The sequence below is a fragment of the Opisthocomus hoazin genome, chromosome 27, assembly GCF_030867145.1.
Source record: "Opisthocomus hoazin isolate bOpiHoa1 chromosome 27, bOpiHoa1.hap1, whole genome shotgun sequence".
Taxonomy (NCBI): domain Eukaryota; kingdom Metazoa; phylum Chordata; class Aves; order Opisthocomiformes; family Opisthocomidae; genus Opisthocomus; species Opisthocomus hoazin.
The window spans coordinates 5,252,568-5,274,464 of record NC_134440.1 but is presented as its reverse complement, the minus strand read 5'-3'; the positions used below and the strand labels follow the sequence as shown (position 1 = coordinate 5,274,464).

Sequence of the window (21,897 nt, the reverse complement as noted above, 5' to 3'; positions counted from 1 at the left end):
GGGTAGTGCCAAGGACAGCCAAGGGCCACCGTGTCCTCTCCATCCCAGGCTGTCCCTGCAAGCCCGGGGGTGTCGTGCAGCTGCCGGGACCCTGTCTGCACACCCAAGGTGGTGACTTTCAGCTCACTCAGCCCCTGAATCAGCTGTGACCTTCTCTTTGCAGATATCGATGAGTGTGACCGACAGCCGTGTGGAAACGGGACCTGCAAGAACACGGTTGGCTCCTACAACTGCCTCTGCTTCCCTGGCTTTGAGCTGACACACAATAACGACTGCATGGGTGAGTTGCACGCAGTCCTGGCCGCACGGATTGCTGAATGGCGACAACGTGGCAACGGCTGTGGGGCACGGGGTGTCACACCGTGGCATACGGGGGGGTCAGCTCTGGGTGCCACCTGGCAGTGGCTGTAGGGGTGGTTGTACGTGTCGGAGGTGTAGGGCTGGCTACGGTGGCACGCTGACACTCATACTGTGCATATCTCTTCCCGCTGTGCTGATCATTTCCCTCCCACAGACATTGATGAGTGTTCATCCCTGGTGGGGCAGGTGTGTCGGAACGGCCAGTGCATCAACAGCATCGGCTCCTTCCAGTGCCTGTGCCAAGAGGGGTATGACCGGACCCCTGATGGGAAGAACTGCGTAGGTGAGTGTCCGGGCAGCAGGCTCGCCCTTCTCAGCAGGCTGACCTGTATGTTGGCACGGCTGGCACTGTGCAGTGCTATGAGATGTGGTCCCCAAGCTGGTCCCACCAGAGGCAACTGAGCAGTAGACTCTCCAGAATCGCTCACAAGACTCCAAGTCCTCTGGAGCCAAAGCCTGGTCATTTGACTGCCGTGGAGAGCTGGACTGGGCCCCATCATGCCTGCATCTCCCTGCCAGCAATGCAGAGAACAGTCAAGCCAGTCCCCTTCCATGTGCTGAAACCTGCAAGCAGGGAGGAGAAACGTTGTCCTGTCCATGCCCCTCAAGCATGCAGAGTTGTACCAGGGATGCCTTGGGAACTGTCCTGCAGGCAGGGGCTGTGGGGGGAAGACAGGCACGTTGTACCCTGGGTACTTGTGTCCACCACCCTGCCTCCTGCAGCACTAGGTCCTGCAGGGCTGAGTCCACCTTCCCAGGGTACACAAGGCAGAGCAGCCTGGAAAATGCCTTATCTGCTTCCTTTACATCTTTTGGGCAAAGCAGGGTGCAGCTGGAGGTAGGGCCGGGGTGCAGTAAGGTACCCCGCACCCAAGTCCTCCAAGCTGAGCACAGCCGCTATCGCTGGTTGTTTCCCCTCCTCTGCAGACATCAACGAGTGCGTGAGCCTGCCTGGGACCTGCTCCCCGGGCACCTGCCAGAACCTGGAGGGCTCCTTCCGCTGCATCTGCCCCCCCGGGTACGAGGTGCAGAACGACAACTGCATCGGTAATGTTGGCTCTCCGCCTCCTCCATTTCCAGCACAGCACGCGGTCACCTTGGGCTGTTCCCAGAACAACCATACTCCTCCTGAGTGGGCTGGGGCATGCATCACCACCTCCAAATGTCTTTTTGAAAGCAATTGGACACAGAGCAAGGCAAGGCCTGCTCCCACGGTGGAGGAGGCTTGGTGGTTTTGCTGTGCCCTGGCCTCTTCCTTGTCCCGTTTGCCCTGAGGGTGGGTTAAGGGTTAAAGCTGGGGTGATGTCCTGCAGGCATCAGAGCTCCCCAGATATCACAGCTTCAGCTGGTGTTAGTGCAGTGAGGAAAGCAGGGACCTTTGGCTGCTCTGTAAGTAGTATGTCCCTGGTGCTCCCAGATATCAACGAGTGTGAAGAGGAGCCCAACATCTGCCTCTTCGGGACATGCACCAACACCCCCGGCAGCTTCCAGTGTGTCTGTCCTCCAGGCTTCGTGCTGTCTGACAACGGCCGGCGGTGCTTTGGTGAGTGCAGCTCATCATGGTGAGGAGGGGAGCATGACCATGCTGGATGTCTGCAATGACCTGTGCATTTTCCCATCCTGCTACAGATACGCGCCAGAGCTTCTGCTTCACTCGCTTTGACAACGGCAAGTGCTCTGTCCCCAAGGCCTTCAACACCACCAAGGCTCGGTGCTGCTGCAGCAAGATGCCAGGAGAGGGCTGGGGAGACCCCTGCGAGCTGTGCCCACAGGAGGGAAACGGTAGGTGTGCTGGGACCTAGCTGCACAGGAGAGATGGCCGCACGTATCTCCAACATGCGCAGAGTGTGGGGAAGGTGTGCAGGTCAGGCAAGACAACCAGCAATGCAAGCTGTCCCTTACTGGGCTCCAGTGTTCGTTGGGTCTCCAGCAACCTGTCAGGGTCTTGGGAGATGGATTATTTATTTCTGCTTCGGTTCTGCTCTCAGTTCTCTGTGGGGCTTTAGATAAGGCAAAAGCATCTCAGTGCTTCCAGATCTAAGGCAAGCACAGGTGTTTGCCAACCAGCCGGGGTTTTGTGGCCTCCCATGGGCAATGAGCTGTCAAGCTCTCAGTCATGCTCTAAAAGCCTTCAAAGCACATTTCAGCTTCTGGGAGTAGAAGAACTTGTAAGCACATCTCACTTTTCTGCTTTCTTCCAGTTGCCTTCCAGGAGCTGTGTCCATATGGCCATGGAGCCATCCCAGGCCCAGGTGACACCCGAGAAGGTAAGGTCTAATCTAGGGATGAGAAGAAATTTGTTTGGGGGAAGGGGGGGATGTTGCCTAGAAGCAATCAAACTTAGACTATCTGGAGCGTAGGGTTGAGTCCCACTGGTAGGAGCGGAGGGACATAGGACTGGCTGCCCTCCCACGCTCACGGTCTCTGACCGCCCACCAAAGGTTCAGCCCCCAGCTCTGGAGCGGGAGTATCTGGGATTGCAGGGTCAGTCCTCAGAGGACAAGGATATGTTTCTGGCTACGTGCTCACATGAGGTTTCATTGCCTTGGTTTCCGTTCCAGATGTAAATGAATGCTCAGAGAACCTGGGTGTCTGCATAAATGGGGCCTGCATTAATACTGATGGGTCCTTCCGCTGCGAGTGCCCCTTCGGGTACAACCTGGACTACACGGGAGTCAATTGTGTGGGTAAGGGTCTTCACGGGGAGCACCTGCTCCCTCTTGCTTTTGTCCTCCTTATGTTGGAGGCTATAACCGTGTGCGTGCATGTGTGTGTGGAGAGAAGGAACTTGCTTCTCCCCTGCCCCTTTGCTTTTTACCCCTGACTTCTGGCTTTGCTGGGCTTGTTTGAATGATCTGGCTGCAAGAAGAGACCAGCCTGCACCTCTCCTATCTAACTCATCCACCTAACGTGGTCCCGGCTTCCTCCAGATACCGATGAGTGCTCCATTGGCAACCCTTGCGGGAACGGCACCTGCACCAACGTGGTTGGAGGCTTCGAGTGCGCCTGTGACGAGGGCTTTGAGCCAGGCCCCATGATGACATGTGAAGGTAATGCTGCTGTGGGGCAATCCCTTCACCCGTTGCATACTGGGCCATGTGTGTGACCCCACTGGGTCACTGCCTGGGTGAGCAGCAGTCTGCTCAGCCTCCAATGGACAGTACAGATAAGCTGGGTGGGGTTCATCTCCACGTGAGCGTGTACATCAGCACTGGTCCCCTTCAGCTTCCTCTGAGGCTGGAGCCCTGGAGGAGGCCTGGAGGTTTACCTGCCTAAACGCAGGAGCTGCCTCACCGAAGAGCCAGGACCCTGTCCCCATCAAAGCTGCTGTCCCTCTGCAGCTGCAGACCATGACAGGATGCCTTGGTGGAACAAAGTTCTCATGAGATGAATGCATGGGGAGGGAGGGAGTCTGTCCTGGGGAGGTCCACACCGCTACTGCCCAGCTGACTCTGCTGAGAGCATGGAGTTGAGCCCTCTCCAACCTTCTGCCTTGCAGATATCAATGAATGCTCACTGAATCCCCTGCTCTGTGCCTTCCGCTGCATCAACACCTTTGGCTCCTACGAGTGCACCTGCCCATCTGGATACGCCCTCCGAGAAGACAGAAGAATGTGCAGAGGTAAAATCCCCTTCTGCAGCCATCAGGGAAGCTCCCACACCGTCCCCAGACCCTGCACTGGTCTCGGGTGCTGTACAGAGAAGGCAGGACTTCTGAGCTGGCATCTGTGGGCTTGTGCCCGCTCTCACCTGCCTTGGTGTCTGTGCTGTGTGCCAGCCAGCCTGGACCAGGGCAGTAGGGATTGATGGAGCGGTGCAGATGTGAGCACTCGGCTTCTAGTTGTCCCTACAGAGCTGCAGAGCTGGCAGGTTGAACGTGGTCTCACGGGGTTCTCGGTTGCAGATCTGGATGAGTGTGCAGAGGGACTGCACGACTGCGAGTCTCGAGGGATGCTGTGCAAGAATCTCATCGGCACCTTCATGTGCATCTGCCCCCCAGGAATGCAGCGCAGGCCCGATGGCGAGGGCTGCACAGGTACCGAGGACCAGGCTGGGAGGGATTTCCAGTGGGGCTGGAGACCGTCCTCTCCTAGGCATTGTCCACGCAGCTTTATTTTATGTCCTTCTGTCAAACAGCTCCTCCCCAGGGTTTCCCATGTGTCAGAATTTCTTGTGTGTCCTACTAGATGCCTACACACACAAAACCTCTGTTCATCTCTGGACCCATGGGTCTACACAGTTCCAGCACAAGATGACACAGCATTATGCCATGTTGAGTCTCTGTGTGTCTGTGGGAAGCTTCTTTGCGCTGAGCTGCTTTTGGAAGGGCCAGCACTGGACAGCCCAGACCCTCACGCACAGTTAGGCACAGCAGGAAGACCGAATGAGCCCCGCTCTGCTCTTGGCCCATCAGCTTGGCCATTTGCAGGTGAAGAACACACAAACCAGGGAAGCCGGGTACTCAGCCACCCGGCTTTTGGGGAGGTCCAGGACACGTGGATGTGTTTTTCGGCTGCCTAAGGATGTGGAAGTGGTCCTCAAGGACTACATGAGGGCATTTCAAACTGAGTAGTAGCACGAGGACTCATAGAAAGCTGAAATTTGTTCTGTGCCTCACGGCAGCTCTTTGTGGCTCCTTCCTTCCTAGATGAGAACGAGTGTCGCACCAAGCCTGGAATCTGCCCCAACGGCCGCTGCATCAACACAGTGGGAAGCTACCGCTGTGACTGCAATGAAGGATTTGAAGTCAGTCCCTCTGGCACAGAGTGTATTGGTAATTACCGAGTCCTGGTGGGTCTTCAGCAGCCTCTCTTTGGTAGCAGATGGTGCTTTTCAGGTGTTTCAGGGTTTCTGAGGTGAAAAGTGGTTGGGACATCACCTTTAGCATTATCCAAGCCACACTGCCCTCCATGCTGGGACTGGCACAGGCTGGGCAGGCTGCTCAGTTATCCCTGGTGCTGACACAGTCTCAGATCCTGACCTTGTATCCCCCTTCCCTCTGTTCAGACACCCGCCAGGGATTCTGCTTCACTGAAGTACTGCAAACCATGTGCCAGATGTCCTCCACCAACCGCAACCTGGTCACCAAATCCGAGTGCTGCTGCAACAGCGGGCGCAGCTGGGGCCCCCAGTGTGAGCTCTGCCCCCTTCCTGGAACTGCCCAGTACAAGAAGATGTGTCCTCATGGGCCAGGGTACGCCACGGATGGGAGAGGTGAGCTGGGGCCCAATTCACCTTCAGTGCAGAGGGGAGAAAACAGGGACATGGGTACAGGCAGAATTCCCCTGGGAACTGGCTGGGACAGACCTACACAGTGCCTGGAACAGACAAGAAGCCTCTGCAACATTATCTTACAATCATAGAATCATTAAGGTTGGAAAAGACCTCTAAGATCATGAAGTCCAACTGATGTAGTCTCTGGCTCCCTGGGAGCATCTGAGCTGCCCTGGCACAGGAGCATGGGGACAGAAGCAGCATTGGCACTAACGGGTCCTTCCCTCCCTCCTGCAGACATCGACGAGTGCAAGGTGCTACCCAACCTCTGCAAGAACGGGCAGTGCATCAACAGCATCGGCTCCTTCCGCTGCCACTGCAGGCTGGGCTACACGGCGGATATCACAGGCACAGCCTGTGTGGGTGAGTCAGGAGAAGGCAACCCGTGTCCCTGGACAGCCCTTGGCAGACTCCCACCCCTACTTTCCAGCATGCAAAGAGAGGGTCCTGTAGCACCTGCCTGGGTCCTGCCCTCATCTCTGTCCGTACTGTCCTGCACACGCGTAGCAGGGCTCTGGACACTTTGCCCTATTGCGTGGTCCTCTGTGCATCAAAGTCATCACTCCATGTTGTTTCACTCCTTAAAACCCAGGCTTCTGGTCTTCTCCCTCTGACCCCAGCAGTCACAGGCAGGGAGTGTGATCCAGAGCTGAAAGTCCATGGGCAGCCAAACCTTTTGTGGCAGGGCTGCTGGTTCTAGCCAGCCTAAATGCCATGTTGGGAGTCCAGAGGTTGACATAAAAGGCACCCCTGGAATCACAGCTGCAGGCACCTGGGGAAGTGCTGAAGAAGTTGAGGATGTGCCCTACTTCCAGTACTGAGATGGTGTTCACGACCATGCCAGCAGCTGTGTGTCCTAGACATGGTGTGGAAAAAGAGGCCATGGCTCCCAGAAACCAAGTTCTGCCCAGAAGTAGAGCAGATATGACCTTGAGCACCAGGACAGGATTCATCTCTAAACATCCTTGCCCTTTCTCCAGCTTTGTGCCCTCCAGCCTGGCTCAAAGTTATGTGGTTTGTCAGAGCTGCAGAGGTGGGCAGAGGTGACGAAGCTCCAGAAGAACAGGGCTGGCCCATCCCTGATGTTCCCAGTACTCAGGAGGAGCATCTACCCATCTCTTCAGCTAGGAAGGAGCTGGAAAAGATGTCACTCAGATCCACCAGGTCACACAGCATCCCACACCTGAGCAGGGAGAGGATTCAGCTCTCTTCCTACAGGAGATCTAGATTTGTTGTGCTGGCCCCAAGTGAGGTGCTCCCTCAAAGCCTCTGTCTCTTCTCACCTGCTTCCTGGAGAGTGGAAAAGATGCATTTATCTGGGGCAGGGAGTGCCAGGACCCACAGGGCCATCTGACCACTTAGTTCTGTGGGGCCGTGAAACCTGGGGTCTATTCAGGAGCCCCTTGGTAGACTGAATGGTCCAAGGGGTGGTGGGGACCCAGTCCAGCAGCACAGCCTGTGAATGTTTATGTGTCTTGTCTCTCGCGTCTAGATTTGGATGAGTGTAACCAGTCTCCTAAGCCATGTAACTTCATCTGCAAGAACACAGAAGGCAGCTACCAGTGCTCCTGCCCCCGAGGGTACATTCTGCAAGAAGATGGGAAGATCTGCAAAGGTATTCACCCAGGAGAAGACAGCAGAGACCCTGCCTCATCTCGGGCAGCAGCAGGGATGGCGAGAGCTGATTAACATGTGCCAGAAGAGCCAGGTCCTTCTGTTCAGCCACAGGACAAGGCTAGCCATGGGGAAAGGTGCCATGCTGGACCCTCGTGGACTGCTGCATCAGGGTTTCATCCTTCCACAGACACTCTAGACCTGTCTCATCAGGAAGAAAATACTACTCCTTGCCCTTTCCTACAGACTGCACAGCATATCCCAAGCTGTGCTGAACTCCAGGGGCCTTGAGCCTGCATGTCTCCTACAAGTGGACTGGCACTGCTGGGCTCCTCGTGGTGCCGGCAGCTGCCAGGCTGGGGCTTCGCCCACCACTCACAGTGCTGATGTGTCGGGCTGTGAGGAGGGTGGCCTGGGAGTCTGGAATTTGTGGGTTACAGGAGAGGCAGAGACAAATCTCTGCATCTTCCAAACCTGTCTGTATATGATCAGCAGCTGAGGTGGGGAGGGGCTCCCCGGACTTTATAGAATCACAGATCGTTAAGGGTTGGAAGGGACCTTATAGATCATCTCATTCCCACACCCCTGCCATGGGCAGGGACCCCTTCCACCAGACCAGGTTGCTCAGAGCTCCATCCAACCTGACCTTGAGCACTGCCAGGGAGGGGACAGCCACAGCTTCTCTGGGCAACCTGGGCCAGGGCCCCACCACCCTCAGAGTGAAGAATTTATTTCCTCAATCTAATCTAAATCTCCTCTCTTTCAGTTTTAAGCCATTACCCCTTGCCCTATCACTACAAACCCTTGTAAAAAGTCCCTCCCCAGCTTTCTTGTAGGTCCCTTCAGGTATTGGCAGGCTGCTCCAAGGTCTCCCCGGAGCCTTCTCTTCTCCAGGCTGAACAGCCCCAGCTCTCCCAGCCAAGAGGTTCCAGCCCTCTGACTTGTTATTCTCTTGTAAGAACTTTGTGTCTGTTGTTCCTGAGGCTGGTCCATGTCAGGTCCTGGTCTGCCCAGGACCACTGTGTATCACCGCGTACGTGCAGGTGTCACAGACTCAGACCACAAAGATAAGACCTCTCGGTAAGATAAATTGAGACACGTGTTCTTGTGCTTGTTGCTTTAGACTTGGATGAATGTTCCACCAAGCAGCACAACTGCCAGTTCCTCTGCGTGAACATTATCGGAGGGTTCAACTGCAAATGCCCGCCAGGCTTCACTCAGCACCACTCATCCTGCATCGGTGAGTAGAGGCATTCGCTGCTCTGCTACACAGCGTGAGAAAGGTCCCCATGCGTTAGCTTTAAGCATGGAAGAGTCTCTCCAGCCCCCCAGCTTTGGCTCTAGAGCAGTGCCCCTCTCCAGTCGGCCTGGGGTTGTGCATCTGACTCGTCTGTCTGTGCTCGCACTGGGCTGAGCTCCGTGACGCAAGGTGGCTGGCTGCAAAGCCGCACGCAGCCACCTCCTTGGGGATGGACTTACAAGCAGCCGCTGGTGTTTTGCAGACAATAACGAGTGCACAGCTCAGCCCTCTCTGTGCGGAGCCAAAGGACAGTGTCTGAACACGCCGGGCAGCTACAACTGCGAGTGTCAGAAAGGATTCTCCCTGGACAGCTCTGGTGTCAACTGCGAAGGTGGGTCTGTGTCTCTGGGGCTTTGACAGAAGCGTGTTCCATGTAGAAGAGTTTCTAGTTCACTCACAGTCTCTAAGGGAGCTCAGTCCAGCCAAGAAGGGACTAATCCTTACCGTGGGGCACCAGAAACCCCATGGGAAGCCCTGGTGCAAAGGAGAGGTCAGTGCCTGACCTGCCTAGAGAAACACCGGCGCTTGGACAAGTAGATGAAGGTCTTGGTGCTGCAACCAAAGCAGCCAAAGGTGGGAAAGGAATGGTCCTGTATCTCCCCAGGGAAGATCTCATACTGGCAAATCCCCACCATGTGCTACACTAAAGAAAAGCCTATGTTCAGCACCGGCAGTCCAAAGTACAGCAGATCGGGTAATCACAGAATCACAGAATGTTCGGGGTTGGAAGGGACCTCTGTGGGTCATCTAGTCCAGCCGCCCTGGTAATGGTCCAGGCCAGACCTTAAATCAAAAAACATCCAAGCAGGGGCTGTAAGAGGTTGTGTGGGGGCCTTGGGGCTGAGGGTGTTTACTCAATTCCAAGCTGCAGAAAAAATACTAGGCTGAAGAACCACCCACTTCCATGGCACCCTCATGCTGGCTGCCAGGCACGTACCATGCGCTCATGGCCACTGTACACCCAGTGCTGCCCACAGGACAGGGAGAAGTTGTCTCACCACCTTCTGTGTTACTTTTCTGCAGACGTGGATGAGTGTGATGGAAACCACCGATGCCAGCATGGCTGCCAGAACGTGCTCGGAGGCTACCGCTGTGGCTGCCCACAGGGCTACGTGCAGCACTACCAGTGGAACCAGTGTGTGGGTGAGTGTGGGATGGGAGCTCCTGGATCCCGTAGTTGTGGGATGGAGGACACCTAAGCCCTGAGTCCCTCTCCAGCCACCTCTGGTTGTCTCTGACATGGTATTCTGGGTTCATCTCTGAACCCACGCTGACCTTCATGCACTGCACCAGAGACAGACCGTGCCTGTGCCCAGAGGCAGTGCCCCAGCACTGCCCCAGGTTCCCTCTGCAACAGGGACCATCAGGGACCTGCTCTGCAGAGCGCTGAGCTCCCAGTGCCCGCAGGTCCCTGCATTGCAGGAGGGTAAAAAAAAAGTCGAGGCAGCCCTTCAGGGACCTGCATGGGATGAGGTCTCACAGGGCATCCAGGAGAAGGGAGCCTGCTGCCAGCTCAGCGATGGCTGTGGGCTGATGTCCTTGGCCACGCGGGGTGAGGAGCACCAGCAGCACGGGAGCTCCCTTCCACTAAGTTTCTGACTGGTTCTGCTGTCTTTGGGTGCAGATGAAAACGAGTGCTCCAGCCCCACCGCCTGCGGCTCTGCCTCCTGCTACAACACTCTGGGAAGTTTCAAGTGCGTCTGCCCGTCTGGCTTCGATTTTGACCAAGCCTTTGGGGGGTGCCAGGATGTGGATGAATGCTCGGCAGGCGGCAGCCCCTGCAGCTACGGCTGCTCCAACACAGACGGGGGTTATCTCTGCGGCTGTCCTGGAGGCTACTTCCGAGCAGGACAAGGGTAAGAGAGCAGCCGGCAGGTAGTCCCTGCAGGCACCTCGGACCTTCCTGGGGGATGTTGCAGGCTGCCAAGTCCATGGTGTCCCCAGGCATGCTCCATCACCACGCTTCTGCTCTCTGCCACCAATACAACTTGAACGAGCCCCAAGAACCTGTAAGCTCCCATTCCCACACGAGTCCTCAACTTGTTCGTGCCAGACTGTTCCTCACCCATCACAGGATCCTCATGCTAGTGTGCATCTACTCTTCCATTTCACTGATCCAAGGGTTAGTGCAGCTGCTACCACTGTAGTCCAGGTCCATCTAGTCCAGGGTGCAGACAGAATGGCCACACCTAAACGAGACATGACCTGGTCTCTCTCAGGCATGTCCTGTGTACAAACCATTCTGTACAAGCCATGTCCTATACCCAGGCGTGATCCTCCATGTGTTTCTGGGTGCCACATGGAGAACCAGTGAGGGAAATGGTAAGATTTCCTTCTTGAAGCATGAATCTGAGGTGAGTCTCTCTGCTCTTCTGCCACCAGACACTGTATTTCTGGCCTGGGTTTTGGGAAAGGTTCCTACCTTCCTGCCCCACAAGAAGAGGATGAAGACAACCTGCTGTCCCCTGAAACCTGCTATGAGTGCAAGATAAATGGCTACCCCAAGAGGGGTCGGCAGCGACGCAGTGTCAATGGCACTGAGAAACATCAGGTAAGAAATCCCATGGCATCCTGGATGGGGTGGAGCAAGGCAAGGGCTGGGTCACTTGGGGGATGGCTGTCTGGTGTGAATCCGGTGCAGTGTGCCCATTCCTGTGGGGCTGCCTCAGTCCAGGCAGGGATGGTATCTCACTGTGTACCTGCCCGTGCTGGGTGCTTGGTGTTTGTTGACATCACTGAGTCCAGATGTCCTGCAGAAATGGAAGGTCTTCCACAATACCTTAGAGTAAGTCAGGACAATCTTACATGACACACACTTGTGTGGGTTGGCCAGAAATGTCTGGAGATACATACAACCAAGAAATAAAGCACATGTTTCCTTGCGAGGGGAGCTGAGGGGGGAGCAGTTCCCATAGGGCCGTAGAGGACTGTCAGCACTTACTGTCTGACTCCAGACTGGACCTGTCACTACAAACACAGGTTCTTCCTCCGGGAGAAGTTCTGGCCTCTGTCTAAGGCTCCCCCAGGAAGTTCGCAGACCTGGGCAGGACAGACTGGATGGGGAGGTCATTATGGGCCCTTCAAGCCTTGGGAAGAAAATGTTTCTGAATTTGTCAGTTCTTCCCCTGGAGATGAGGGCTGTGTCCTGGCTGGTTCAGTCTCAAAGACACAAACAAGGTACAAAGAAACACTTGAAGGAAAGCAAGGGCCATAGAAGTCATAGCCACATCTCAGAGCTGCTTTGGGGTGGCCCATGGCGCAGAACTCCTCTAAATCGAGTCCTCCTTCACCTGGTCAAGAGCTTTTCTTGGTATCTGTAAGTAACATGCTGGTTCCTTTCAAAGGATCACACTGTGAACTTGGCCAGCATGGATGTGGATGCTCCTCTGTCCATGACGCTGAACCTCTCCGACCTGGCACACAAGGAGCACATCCTGGAGCTCCTGCCAGCTGTGGAGCCCCTGGAGAACCGTGTGCGGTACCTAATCTCCCACGGGAACGAGGATGGCTACTTCCGCATCCACCAAAAAGAGGGGCTCAGCTACCTGCACCTCGGCCGCAAGAAAATAGTGCCTGGCACCTACCTGCTGGAAATCGTGAGCGTGCCCCTGTATCGCAAGAGGGAACTGCAGAAACTAGAGGCCAAGAACCACCTCAACTACTTAGCAGGGGAGCTGGGCCAAGCACTGAGGATGAAGCTCCAGCTCCAGCTCTACTAACATCCATGAGATCCACCCACCCAACCGACAGTACAGTCCTTAGCCTTGCCATCCACGCCTGGAAACAACTGCCTCTTCTCTCACCGCACCCCCTGCCACCGCCTCCCCCGCCGCGCTGGGCGGCTGATGGGAAATGTCCCTCGGGGCTCAGCACTCGCCTCGGCCACGCAGGGGTTCCCCGCTGCACGGGGTGCTTGAGTCAAAACCGAGCCACCCCGCGAAAGAGCTCGTGAAAGCTTTGCCAAAGGGTCAAACCGTGTTCGCAGGGACTCCCCCGCTCTCCTGCCTGCCCCCTGTAACCAAGATACTGTTAAGGGCAGTACCATGGGGACGCTGCCTGTCCTTCGTGGTCACGGGCCATAAGCCACCCCACGGCCCGGGAGATGTGAGGGGGGCCTGGGGGCAGGTTTGGAAGGAGCTACGGCACGGTGTGCTCTTAGTGCATTTCCCAACAGCTCTTCTTTCCTCCTTTGCTTCCGCATTGTCATGATGGTGCTGCAGAAACCGTCCCATAGCTACGCTGGCTGTGCTCTGTCTCTCTCTGTCCTCTCCATGTCCTCTGGTCCTTTTGGGCTCCTCCATCAAACAGAGAAGGTCACCTCTGAGTGAAGGGGCAGCTCAGGTTGCTAACCTCCCATCGCGAAGCAGCTGGGCCACGGGACCACGGGCTCCTGTAGGGAAGCCAGGGTTTTCACGCTGTGGTATGCTGAACACACGCACACCTCCAAAGACCGGAGCTGGAAGGGCTTTTCCAGAGCTCCAGCAAGTCCAGGGGTTAAGGTGTCCTTTGATAAACGAGGAGGAGCTCTGGGGAAGGGCAAATAATTGCATTGGTGAACGTGGTTGGACAAACTCAACTGCCAGGGAAAATGGCAGGAGTCTGGTCCAGACTCCCCCGTGCTAGAGGGGATGGAGGGCTTGGCAGGACGCGTGTGGCAAGCCACAGGGACAGGGCTCCTGGCCACCACCCCCGTGAGCGCTTGAAAATCCCGTGAAAAGCTTCCCGCCACCAGGAGCAAGATGGGGATGGGGATGGGGGGGGGAAATCTCTGCAGCCTGGCAGGGAGGAGGAGGCAGGCACAGCCAGAGCTTCGTTCTGCAAACAGTCCTTGAGACTCCAAGCCACCCCGTCTGCGTGACGCCGGTGCTGACGGCCAGACCCCCCCGGGTCAGGAGCACTTCTGCAACGGGGGGGCTGCGGGCCGCTCCCCTCTGGTTGTCACACACATCTGGGTCAGTCTCTGGTTAATGCAGCCGAAAGAAATGCACTAAAAAGAGTCTGGAAAATATTAATTAAGTGAATTGAGGTCTCCCTGCTGCCTCAGGTAGCCTGTCCAGACCGGTCTGTCCAGGTGGGCTTTTCTTCCTCCCTCCAGGGTCTTCCTCCCACCGCTGGCCTCTGCAACGCCATTCCCTAGTTTCGCATGAATCTGTCTTCAGTTCTGCATCGGCCCTGAGCGTCATCGCGGGGCGGAAAGGTGCTAATTCACTCTGGTGACACACAAGACTACCTTAGCAACAAACCGAAGGTGCTTCCAGCTTTCCGAAGCTGGTGCTGGCACTGAATCGTCAGCGTTAGTGCACTGTATCCAGCCACCCCTTCATATTTATGTATAACCACCAAAGTTACGACTGCTCGTTGTTGTGAGGAGTGCATATTCCTGTAGCTTTTGTTTGTTTTGGTACTTGGGGAGGGTTGGTTTTTTCCTGGTACGCTGCCGCCGCGTGGGGTGGGGGAAGTGTATGTATACTGTATTTGGGCTAACGTCAAACTTGAAAACTCTTTCGCATAACGCAGCTCCAGACTCTGGATTTTGCAAGAGTCCCAGAGCTTGTGACAGGATGGGTGGCCTGATGTTTGGGGGTTTTTTTATTATTTTGTTTTGTTTTTGTTTTTGTTTTCCAACAGGTGCTTTTTTTAAAAAAAAAAATTATTAATAATAATAAATTAGCAGAGATGGGTTTGTGTGTGTGTGTTGAGCCAAAAGTCTCAAATGAAATAGCTCAAGGTTTCCTTCATTCCTCTCTGGTGCCGTGTTTTTTTGTTTTTTATATTGACATGTCTTGCTGGTTGTTTTTTGGGGGGGAGTGTTGAAACGCAAAACCTGTGCTCCCCTTGTCCCGCACAGAGAGGTGGCTCTTTGTGGAATCCCTTTTTGTATCAGAAGCAACAGCAACAATAAAATTATTTTGGGTTAAGTGGTTCTGTGTCTTCCTCCTCGTCTGGGCATAGCCATGTGCCACAAGATGGCAGGCAGGGCCGCAGCATCCCTGGCCGGGCGGGAGCCCACTGCCTTGCTGGGTGCTGGAGGGCAGGGGCACAGCTTGGGGAGGGGGGGGACACAGTCATGGGATGGAACCTGGGACAAAGGACATCATGCTCCCAGTGAGCTCAGACAACTGAAAATTGTCCCCCAAACAGCTTCCTGGGCTTGGCAGTAGGTGACGGTGTCAGACTTGTGTTGGACAGTGGTGGCAGAGGCTGCAGAAGCCGGGTGTGCTGGGACCCCACGTCCTGCCTGTCCGGCAGTGAATCCTTCCCTCTTCCTCCATGTCAGTGTTCCTGCGCCCTCGGGGACTGCCCGGAGATGACCTGCACCCACACGTCCAGGAGGTCTCTCTGGATGCAGCAGAACCTCCTGGGCTGCTGCCTGCTGTGCCTGCACAGACCCAGGGTGCTGGAGACGACTTAGCCCATGGGTCCCGCAGCAGACGTGGCCAAGCTGTGACTGTCCTTGCCAAGCACCACTGGCCCAGGTGCCGTGCCGTGGCCATGGAGCATCCTCTGCGCATCCCTGAAGGAGCATGCACCCAGGTCCACAGCACCATGGCCTGGGTGTGATGCTCCTGTCCCACAAGGCACCCATCGTCTGTGCAACTGCTCCAGAGTGTGCTGAGAGATGGGGGGGGGTCTTGGCTCAATCAGGGAGAGATCATAGAATGGTTTGGGTTGGGAAGGACCTTAGATGATCTAGTTCCAACCCCCCTGCCATGAGCAGGGACATCTTCTACCAGACCAGGTTGCTCAGAGCTCCAGCCAACCTGGCCTTGAACACTGCCAGATGGGGCAGCCCACCACTGCCAGTGCTCCTCCGAGTGTCTGCAGGGACGCATCAAAGAGCAGAGGAAGAGCTGTGTGGGGTTAGCACAGTGCAGCTTTATTTCCATGGTGGGGGAAGAGGTTCTCCCCCATGGGCTCAAATCCCTTAGTACAAACGTTCTCAGTGGCCCACAGCCATAACCCACCACGGCTTTTGCTAGCCCCGTGGCTAGCTGCAGCACCCCCTACTCAACAGGCACGCTCCCACAGAGGGGCAGGAGGACAGCCTTGTTTGCCCCTCGGCTATTTAAAGAGCCCTTCCGACGTGGAGCCGCGGGATGGCCAGGGAAGGGCTGCCCACCCCCAGCACCCCTGGACGTGGGGAGGCCACCCAGGTCCCGCTGGAGCAGGGACTGGCCAGCGCGGGATGCCGGCGGGAGGCTGCCAGGATTGGGCTGGCTGAGGAGCATCTCCCAAGTGTCGTGTGGGACCTTCGCTCCCTCCTGGGATCCCAGCGGGGCCACCCAGGCAGGTCTGGAGGTGGCTGCACGACTGCGCCTTGCTCAGACCATTTTCACCAGTTGAGCAGGGACAGGTCACGACGGTGTAAAAGCGGAGAGCAGGCTGCAGGGCTGGATGCCGAAAGGGGGCTGCGCATGGCGGGGAGGGGGGGTCTCCATCTCCCCGTCCTTTGTGGGGAGGGGGCACTTGGGGCTGCCACAAAGAGAGGAACAAAGCCAGCACTTGGGTCTGGTGCCTATAAACCCCCTGACAGACACAGCTCAGCTACAGGGACGCACACACACGCACTGGACCACGGTCGGCACTGCCCGGCGGACACAGACGAGAGCGATGTGGGGGGCAGGAGGAGGTGGGGGGGTCAAAGCTCTGGCCTGGCACCAGGCAGAGCCAGCCAGACCAGGAGCCCCGCGGGCCGTGGCTGAGGGCAGGTCCCGCCATGCCCTGCCCCATCGCCTCCTGCCCCTCACCGCAGCACGCGACGCTGCCCGGGGGGCACAGCGGGCAGCGGGGACCACGCGGAGTCACTTCACCCCTCCGACACATCTCTCCAAGAGTCCCACAGACCGCGAAGAGAACCGAAAAGTGCTTAGAAAAGAGAGAAACCCCTAGAAAACCCACCCTGGCCAAGAGCCCGACCTCACCTCCCTGCCCAGAGCATCGCTGTTGGCCCGGGGCAACACCACAGAGGAAGGGGGGGCCGGGGCCGGGGCCAGCTGGGGTGGGAGGCACAGAGAGCACCCAGGCTCGCCCCATCCCTGCCCTCTACACCAAGGCGTAGTCAAACTGGCCCCTCTCCAACCCCTCCTTGTGGTCAGTCCAGGAGGAGGCGGGCATGCGGCTGTAGGGGTCCAGCAGGATGCGGAAGCAGCGCACCATCAGCATCACCAAGAAGACCAGGAGGAAGATGACAAAGGCAAAGACGGTTTTCTGCTCAGCATCCATACCCGCGGTGCCGGCTGGGTGCTCAACCAAGGAGGGGGAGAGCAGTTCATAATCCATCGTCGATGCATCATTCATGGCAGAGGCGAGGAGCGCGTGGGCAGGGCGCATTCGGCCGCCCCGGTGCCCGGGCAGCCAGCTTCAGCCTCCCGCTGTGCCCACGCACCCAGAGCACGGGTTACTCCATAGCCGCCGGCGCTGCTACGCCGAGCTCGGGACTCGCTCCTGCCCAGGCCAAGAGCTCCTGGAGGGGAAAGCAGAGATGGTGAGGGAGGAGAAACTGTCCACGGGCTACACCAGCTCTGCTCAATAACCAGGGGCGGGGAAGTTCACAGGCGGATCCCTGGGTTTTCAGCAAGCTCAAGAAGCCACTTGCAAGTGGCACGAAGACGTGGGACGGGTGGGCAATCCAGGGCACCAGTGCAGAGCTTGCCTCTCCAGTCACAAATCCCCAGTGACCCTCTGGAGAGGGTGCCCACCAGCCAAGCCCAGTGCTGCAGGACCCTTCGGACCAGGTGCCCTGAATCACAGGAAAATTCACACTGAAAAGGACCTCAGCTGTGGAGTCAGAGTGGGCTGCTCAGGGCTTTAACTAGTCTGGTCTTAAAGTTCTCCCCAAGATGGACACAAGCCCAGAGTTTGCCCACTCCTACTGAGGGATACGTGTCCAGCTGCTGCATTTCCCTTGGCACGATGACTGCCTTTGGGTTCGCACCGGGTCTAGAAGGAGCTGAGTCCCCATGGAGAAGGAGGGCACCTACCTCGCTGCAGCTGCGTGGGGACACTGGCATTGCTATTGCAGCAGAAGGAGGAGAAGGCTGTGTCCAAACAGCCACGTCACTGAGGAAAGATCTCCAGGGTCCAGCTTTCTTGGGCTAGGGATGCAAAGCAGAAGGACAAAGATAGCAAAGGAGGTTAAAAGGACCACAGTCACTTGGAGTCATAGCAAAACACTGCAAGGCACCTCTGAAGTTCTGGGTGTCTCTTGTCAGACCAGCACTGGATGGAGTTCTCCTATGGGGACATCCACACCAACCTCCTCTTGCAGCACCCTGCAGCCTGCGTGCTCTCAGCGCTGTGGAGAGTCCCCAAAAAACCCACAAGCCCCACTGGGAGACATCAGGAAGCGGCCAAAGCCTCCCCCTGCGCTCCCAGGCAGCAACACCGACTCTGGGAGCAACATCAGCGGGAAAGTAACAGGCAGAGCCCTGTTCCAAGGCCAAGGCACCCAGATCCAGACCAGAGCAGGTTCAGCATGGCTCTGGCTCACGCTGAGGACCTGCTCGCTTTCCTTTAGCTGCAGCTCCTGGGACATCACGAGGACCAGCGCTCGCAGGCTTTAAAAATAATTTCATGTAGCAGCAACAAGGCAAGCACAGCAGCTCTCCAGCTTTTAAGCCCCGTTACTTGGGATGCTCCTTCCCAGACACATCTCTCATGTCTAGCCCAGGCATGGGGTGTTCTCTCGATAGCACCGAGCAATCCAGCCCCGCTCTCCCCCGGGACAAAGCCCCACCGTAACCCCCCTGCCCACGGGGGTGGCGAGCCCTGAGCTGGCAGCCCTGCTTTGATATTTGGCCAGGGTATCGCTGAGCCCCCAAACACCGACCACCCGTGGCCTTTCCACTAACACCAGCTTCCCAGTCACCTGCTGAGGGTCCAGGGGTCCCTTGGGCTTTGTCCTGGTTTGTTACAGTCACCCTATTGCAGGGAAGCACCCAGTGCTGTTCCCCAGAGGGAAACTGCACCGACATCCCACGTCACGTTGAGTTGACCACCCCTCGTGTGGTCCCATCCAGAAGCCCCTCAGACTGTCAGGCTACCATCATGGTGGGGTTTATCCCTTCCCCCCCCATATATCCCCAGCCGAGCATGGGGTGCAGGGATAAGTCAAATAAAGCTCCCACGGCATGGGTACCATCCTGGGAGGGCAGGAGGATGGGGGACCTGAGCTGGAGGAGCTTCTACCTCGGCGGGGAGCACTTGGGTCTCCTGTCCCCAGCCAGCAGGTGATGGCTCCACGTGGCCCTATCTAAGGGGGCAAAGCCCACCCACGGAGGAGCACTGATGGGACAGAGCATCCCGCTCCTCTGCACGGAGGTCTCTGGGGACAGGCGCAGCTCTCTGCAGCCCCCATCCCCTTGCAGAGCTCCCAGTGCGCTGGGACCCCCCTGGGCTTCGCAGGCATGGCATTGTCGGGGCACCACGGTCCCTCCGCTGCACTCCGCTGTGCTCAGGGGAGACTCACGCTTCCCACGGACACATCCGGGTTCAGAAAATCCCCCGTCGTGGTTCTCGGTGCCGGAGATGCTCAGGAAAGGCCCTGCTGCAATGTGAGTGACCCAAGCACAAACCGTGTATCTGGAGGTGGCCAACTGACTCACATCAAAAGCGCCGGGAGGAACAGGCACATTCAGGACAAAATACAAGATATTCTGCTAAACAGTATCCCGAGCATTATATCCTATAGTATTCAGGAGAAAGGATTTCCCTCGCACTTGGGATGCGTTGCTTTTTCATTACTCTGTGAAGAATCAGATCTTAATTTCCCGGGAATTTTGAGCCAAGCAAAAAAAAAAAGGCTGATAAGACAGTTAAACGAAGGCAGCTGTTATTTAAGGAACATTTGATTGAGTTTTATTAAGATTCATGTTCCCTTAGTAACTAAAAAGAATACGTGAGCAAGGAAATTGCTTAATAGCAACAGAACTCACAAAGGAAGAGCATCACTGTCAACAGTTTAGCAACGCTGCGGTGAGATTTTTTTCTGGGTATGAAACACGAATTAAATGTTAATTTGGGAATGGCAAGTATCTAATGAGAGATTTATTTCAAAAAGCAGTGTGGCGCAGTGTTTACCGACGCAGGATGCCATCTGGTACGGAGGGCTCACCCTTCCCACGGCAGACACCTCCGGGCTGCGAAGCTGAGTGGGCAGGGAAGGGAGGTGATGGGCTCTCGGCAGGGATGGGGCTGCACAGCGCTGGCGTGACTCAGCCTGCTCGCTGGACTACACCCAGGCACTTCTGCTAGCGCCAGCTCATTCCACCCTTTCAGTCCTTGCAGGTTTTCGACCGGGAGTCGAGACCTAGAGCTAGGTAGTGGGTGGGAAAGCACGGGAGGCTGGGGAAGAGAAGGCTCCGGGGAGACCTTATTGCAGCCTTTCAATACCTAAGGGGGGCTTGTAAGAAAGGTGGGAACAGGCGTGATGGTTTTAAACTAAAAGAGGGTAAATTCAGATATAAGGATGAAAATTTTTACTCTGAGGGTGGTGAAACCCTGGCACAGGTTGCCCGGAGAGGTGGGAGATGCCCCATCCCTGGAGACATTCAAGGCCAGGCTGGACGGGGCTCTGAGCAGCCCGATCCAGTGGAAGATATCCCTGCTGATGGCAGGGGGTTGGACTGGGTGGCCTGGAAAGGTCCCTCCCAACTCAAATCCCTCCCAACTCAAACCATCCTTTGATTCTAAGAAGTGTCCCAAGCAGAATCAGAGCCTAATTAGGGAAAGCAGCTGGAGAAAGTCATCTGTGTCAGCCGGAAAGCGATTTCTGGATATGAACATTTTGGGTGTTACTTCCAATTTACAGTGAAGTAACCTTGCTCAAAAATAACCTGTTCCTCCTCCAAACAGCTGACTCCCACCAGCAAATAAAAGATGAAGCCGGGAGCCTCAGCGCAGCCGTGCTTTGCTCTGCGCTGGTGCACAGCCCGCGCAGCCGGCGTGCGGGGGACGGAGAGCGGGAGCCCAGCTCCGGACCCAGGGCCCAGGCGATAAGGCAGCCCCCCAAGTCACGGGTGAATTTGTCGCGGGGGGCTGGGAGTTTGTCAGCTTTGCCACACCTGGCACTGAAAGGTGTGCGTTTTATCAGCAGGAATTAAAAAAAAAAAACAAAACAAACCCACATGATTTGCACTGTAAAGCAGAATTGCACCAGAAAAGCCTGATCCGCTCAAAGAATGAAACTGGAAGATGACAGGACATGAGCCAGAGCGGAGCGGGGTTTAATTGCACAGTGTCATGAATGCAGCCCCACAACTCGGGAATTACTCTGTTTGCACACTTTTAAATATACCCAGCTTCGTACTTTCATAACCAAAAATAGACTTCTACAATTATATAACCATGAGGAATGAGACTAATGTCTTAACAGGAGAAAGCGGAGCTGGTTTTGATGGACGAGAGCTAGGAGGGGCTAAAACACGTTCAGATGAAGCTTTCGTAGAGACCAGAATAAAATGACAGCACACAGAGTAAGAACTGGAGCAAATTCGTTGGGACAGTGCTAATAACCCCGCTTTGAAAAGCCCAAACCTACTGCTGCTCCCCACACAAATCGATTTGAGACATCTAGGAGAAAAACTCAGAAGACAGATGCCTCCAGGGTCCTGGAAATGCCCAACCAAGATGGTTCTGTGGTCAAAATGAGCAGGGCAGGGGAGCGGCGTAGCGTAAGGACTAACACAGGGCTCGGGCAAAGGGCTGAGAGCAGATCTGCTGCTCCGTGGGAGCCCGGGGTCTCGCCGGAGGCAGCTCCGCGCGCTCCCCTTGGTTCATATTCATCGCGTCGCTGCACATGGTGCCCAACCGCCTGTTGCAACCCGACAGCAAACGCGATCGCCGGGGAGATACGAAAGCAAAACGCCCTCGCGAGGGTTGCAGGCAAACAAGTTCCTGCCTAAGCGGGAGGATTCCTAGGACCTAAGCTCCTGGGAGATGGGAAAAGGCTTTACTTGCAAGTGCAGCGAGGCCTCGGCGCTCCCTCCGTCGTCGCACTCCTGCGCTCCCAAAGCCAAGGGTCCGTCTGTCTGAGGCGGGTCCGCTCGTCCCTTGCTGGGAAGGAACCCTCGCGCCTGGCACCGTGACACGGAGCCGGATTCTTTGCAGGGTTCACATTGCCTTTTTCAGTCAATGTTGCTGCCGGGTCAGACGAACGAATCCCACTGGGTCACTGCACGGCTGCCAGCGTCGGCGCAACCGGAGGCTCTGCCAGGGGAAGCCGGGCTTCCAACGGGACGCAGAGCCCTGGAGCAAAGAGCTGCACCAGGTTCTCAGAGGTCTTTCTGCCCCATATAAAAGCACGTTGTGGACCTCCTGGCTGGCACGTGCTGAGAACGCAGGGCTGTGTT

The 21,897-nt window shown here is 56.4% G+C and overlaps 2 protein-coding genes across 3 annotated transcripts in view; one reads left to right on the top strand and one right to left on the bottom strand.

Moving 5' to 3' along the window:
- LOC104330848 (fibrillin-2) overlaps positions 1-12,471 on the top strand; it is a 111,800-nt gene extending 99,329 nt beyond the window's left edge. The window contains exons 45-64 of the mRNA XM_075444028.1: positions 164-280; positions 515-643; positions 1,288-1,407; positions 1,778-1,903; positions 1,990-2,142; positions 2,562-2,627; positions 2,922-3,047; positions 3,291-3,410; positions 3,860-3,982; positions 4,265-4,396; positions 5,009-5,134; positions 5,368-5,574; positions 5,872-5,997; positions 7,127-7,249; positions 8,372-8,488; positions 8,751-8,879; positions 9,572-9,691; positions 10,173-10,404; positions 10,931-11,099; positions 11,893-12,471. Of these exons, the coding sequence (XP_075300143.1) occupies positions 164-280; positions 515-643; positions 1,288-1,407; positions 1,778-1,903; positions 1,990-2,142; positions 2,562-2,627; positions 2,922-3,047; positions 3,291-3,410; positions 3,860-3,982; positions 4,265-4,396; positions 5,009-5,134; positions 5,368-5,574; positions 5,872-5,997; positions 7,127-7,249; positions 8,372-8,488; positions 8,751-8,879; positions 9,572-9,691; positions 10,173-10,404; positions 10,931-11,099; positions 11,893-12,267 (2,936 nt within the window). The 3' untranslated portion in view covers positions 12,268-12,471. The remainder of the gene's footprint in view (positions 1-163; positions 281-514; positions 644-1,287; positions 1,408-1,777; positions 1,904-1,989; positions 2,143-2,561; positions 2,628-2,921; positions 3,048-3,290; positions 3,411-3,859; positions 3,983-4,264; positions 4,397-5,008; positions 5,135-5,367; positions 5,575-5,871; positions 5,998-7,126; positions 7,250-8,371; positions 8,489-8,750; positions 8,880-9,571; positions 9,692-10,172; positions 10,405-10,930; positions 11,100-11,892) is intronic.
- Positions 12,472-15,410: 2,939 nt separating this feature from the next.
- The window catches only part of CTXN1 (cortexin 1), a 42,230-nt gene continuing 35,743 nt past the window's right edge, over positions 15,411-21,897 (bottom strand). For both annotated transcript variants that reach the window (XM_075444089.1, XM_075444088.1), the window contains 2 exons: positions 17,530-17,643; positions 15,411-17,012 (listed from right to left, as the gene is read on the bottom strand). In XM_075444089.1, the coding sequence (XP_075300204.1) occupies positions 16,592-16,879 (288 nt within the window). In that variant the 5' untranslated portion in view covers positions 16,880-17,012; positions 17,530-17,643 and the 3' untranslated portion in view covers positions 15,411-16,591. The remainder of the gene's footprint in view (positions 17,013-17,529; positions 17,644-21,897) is intronic.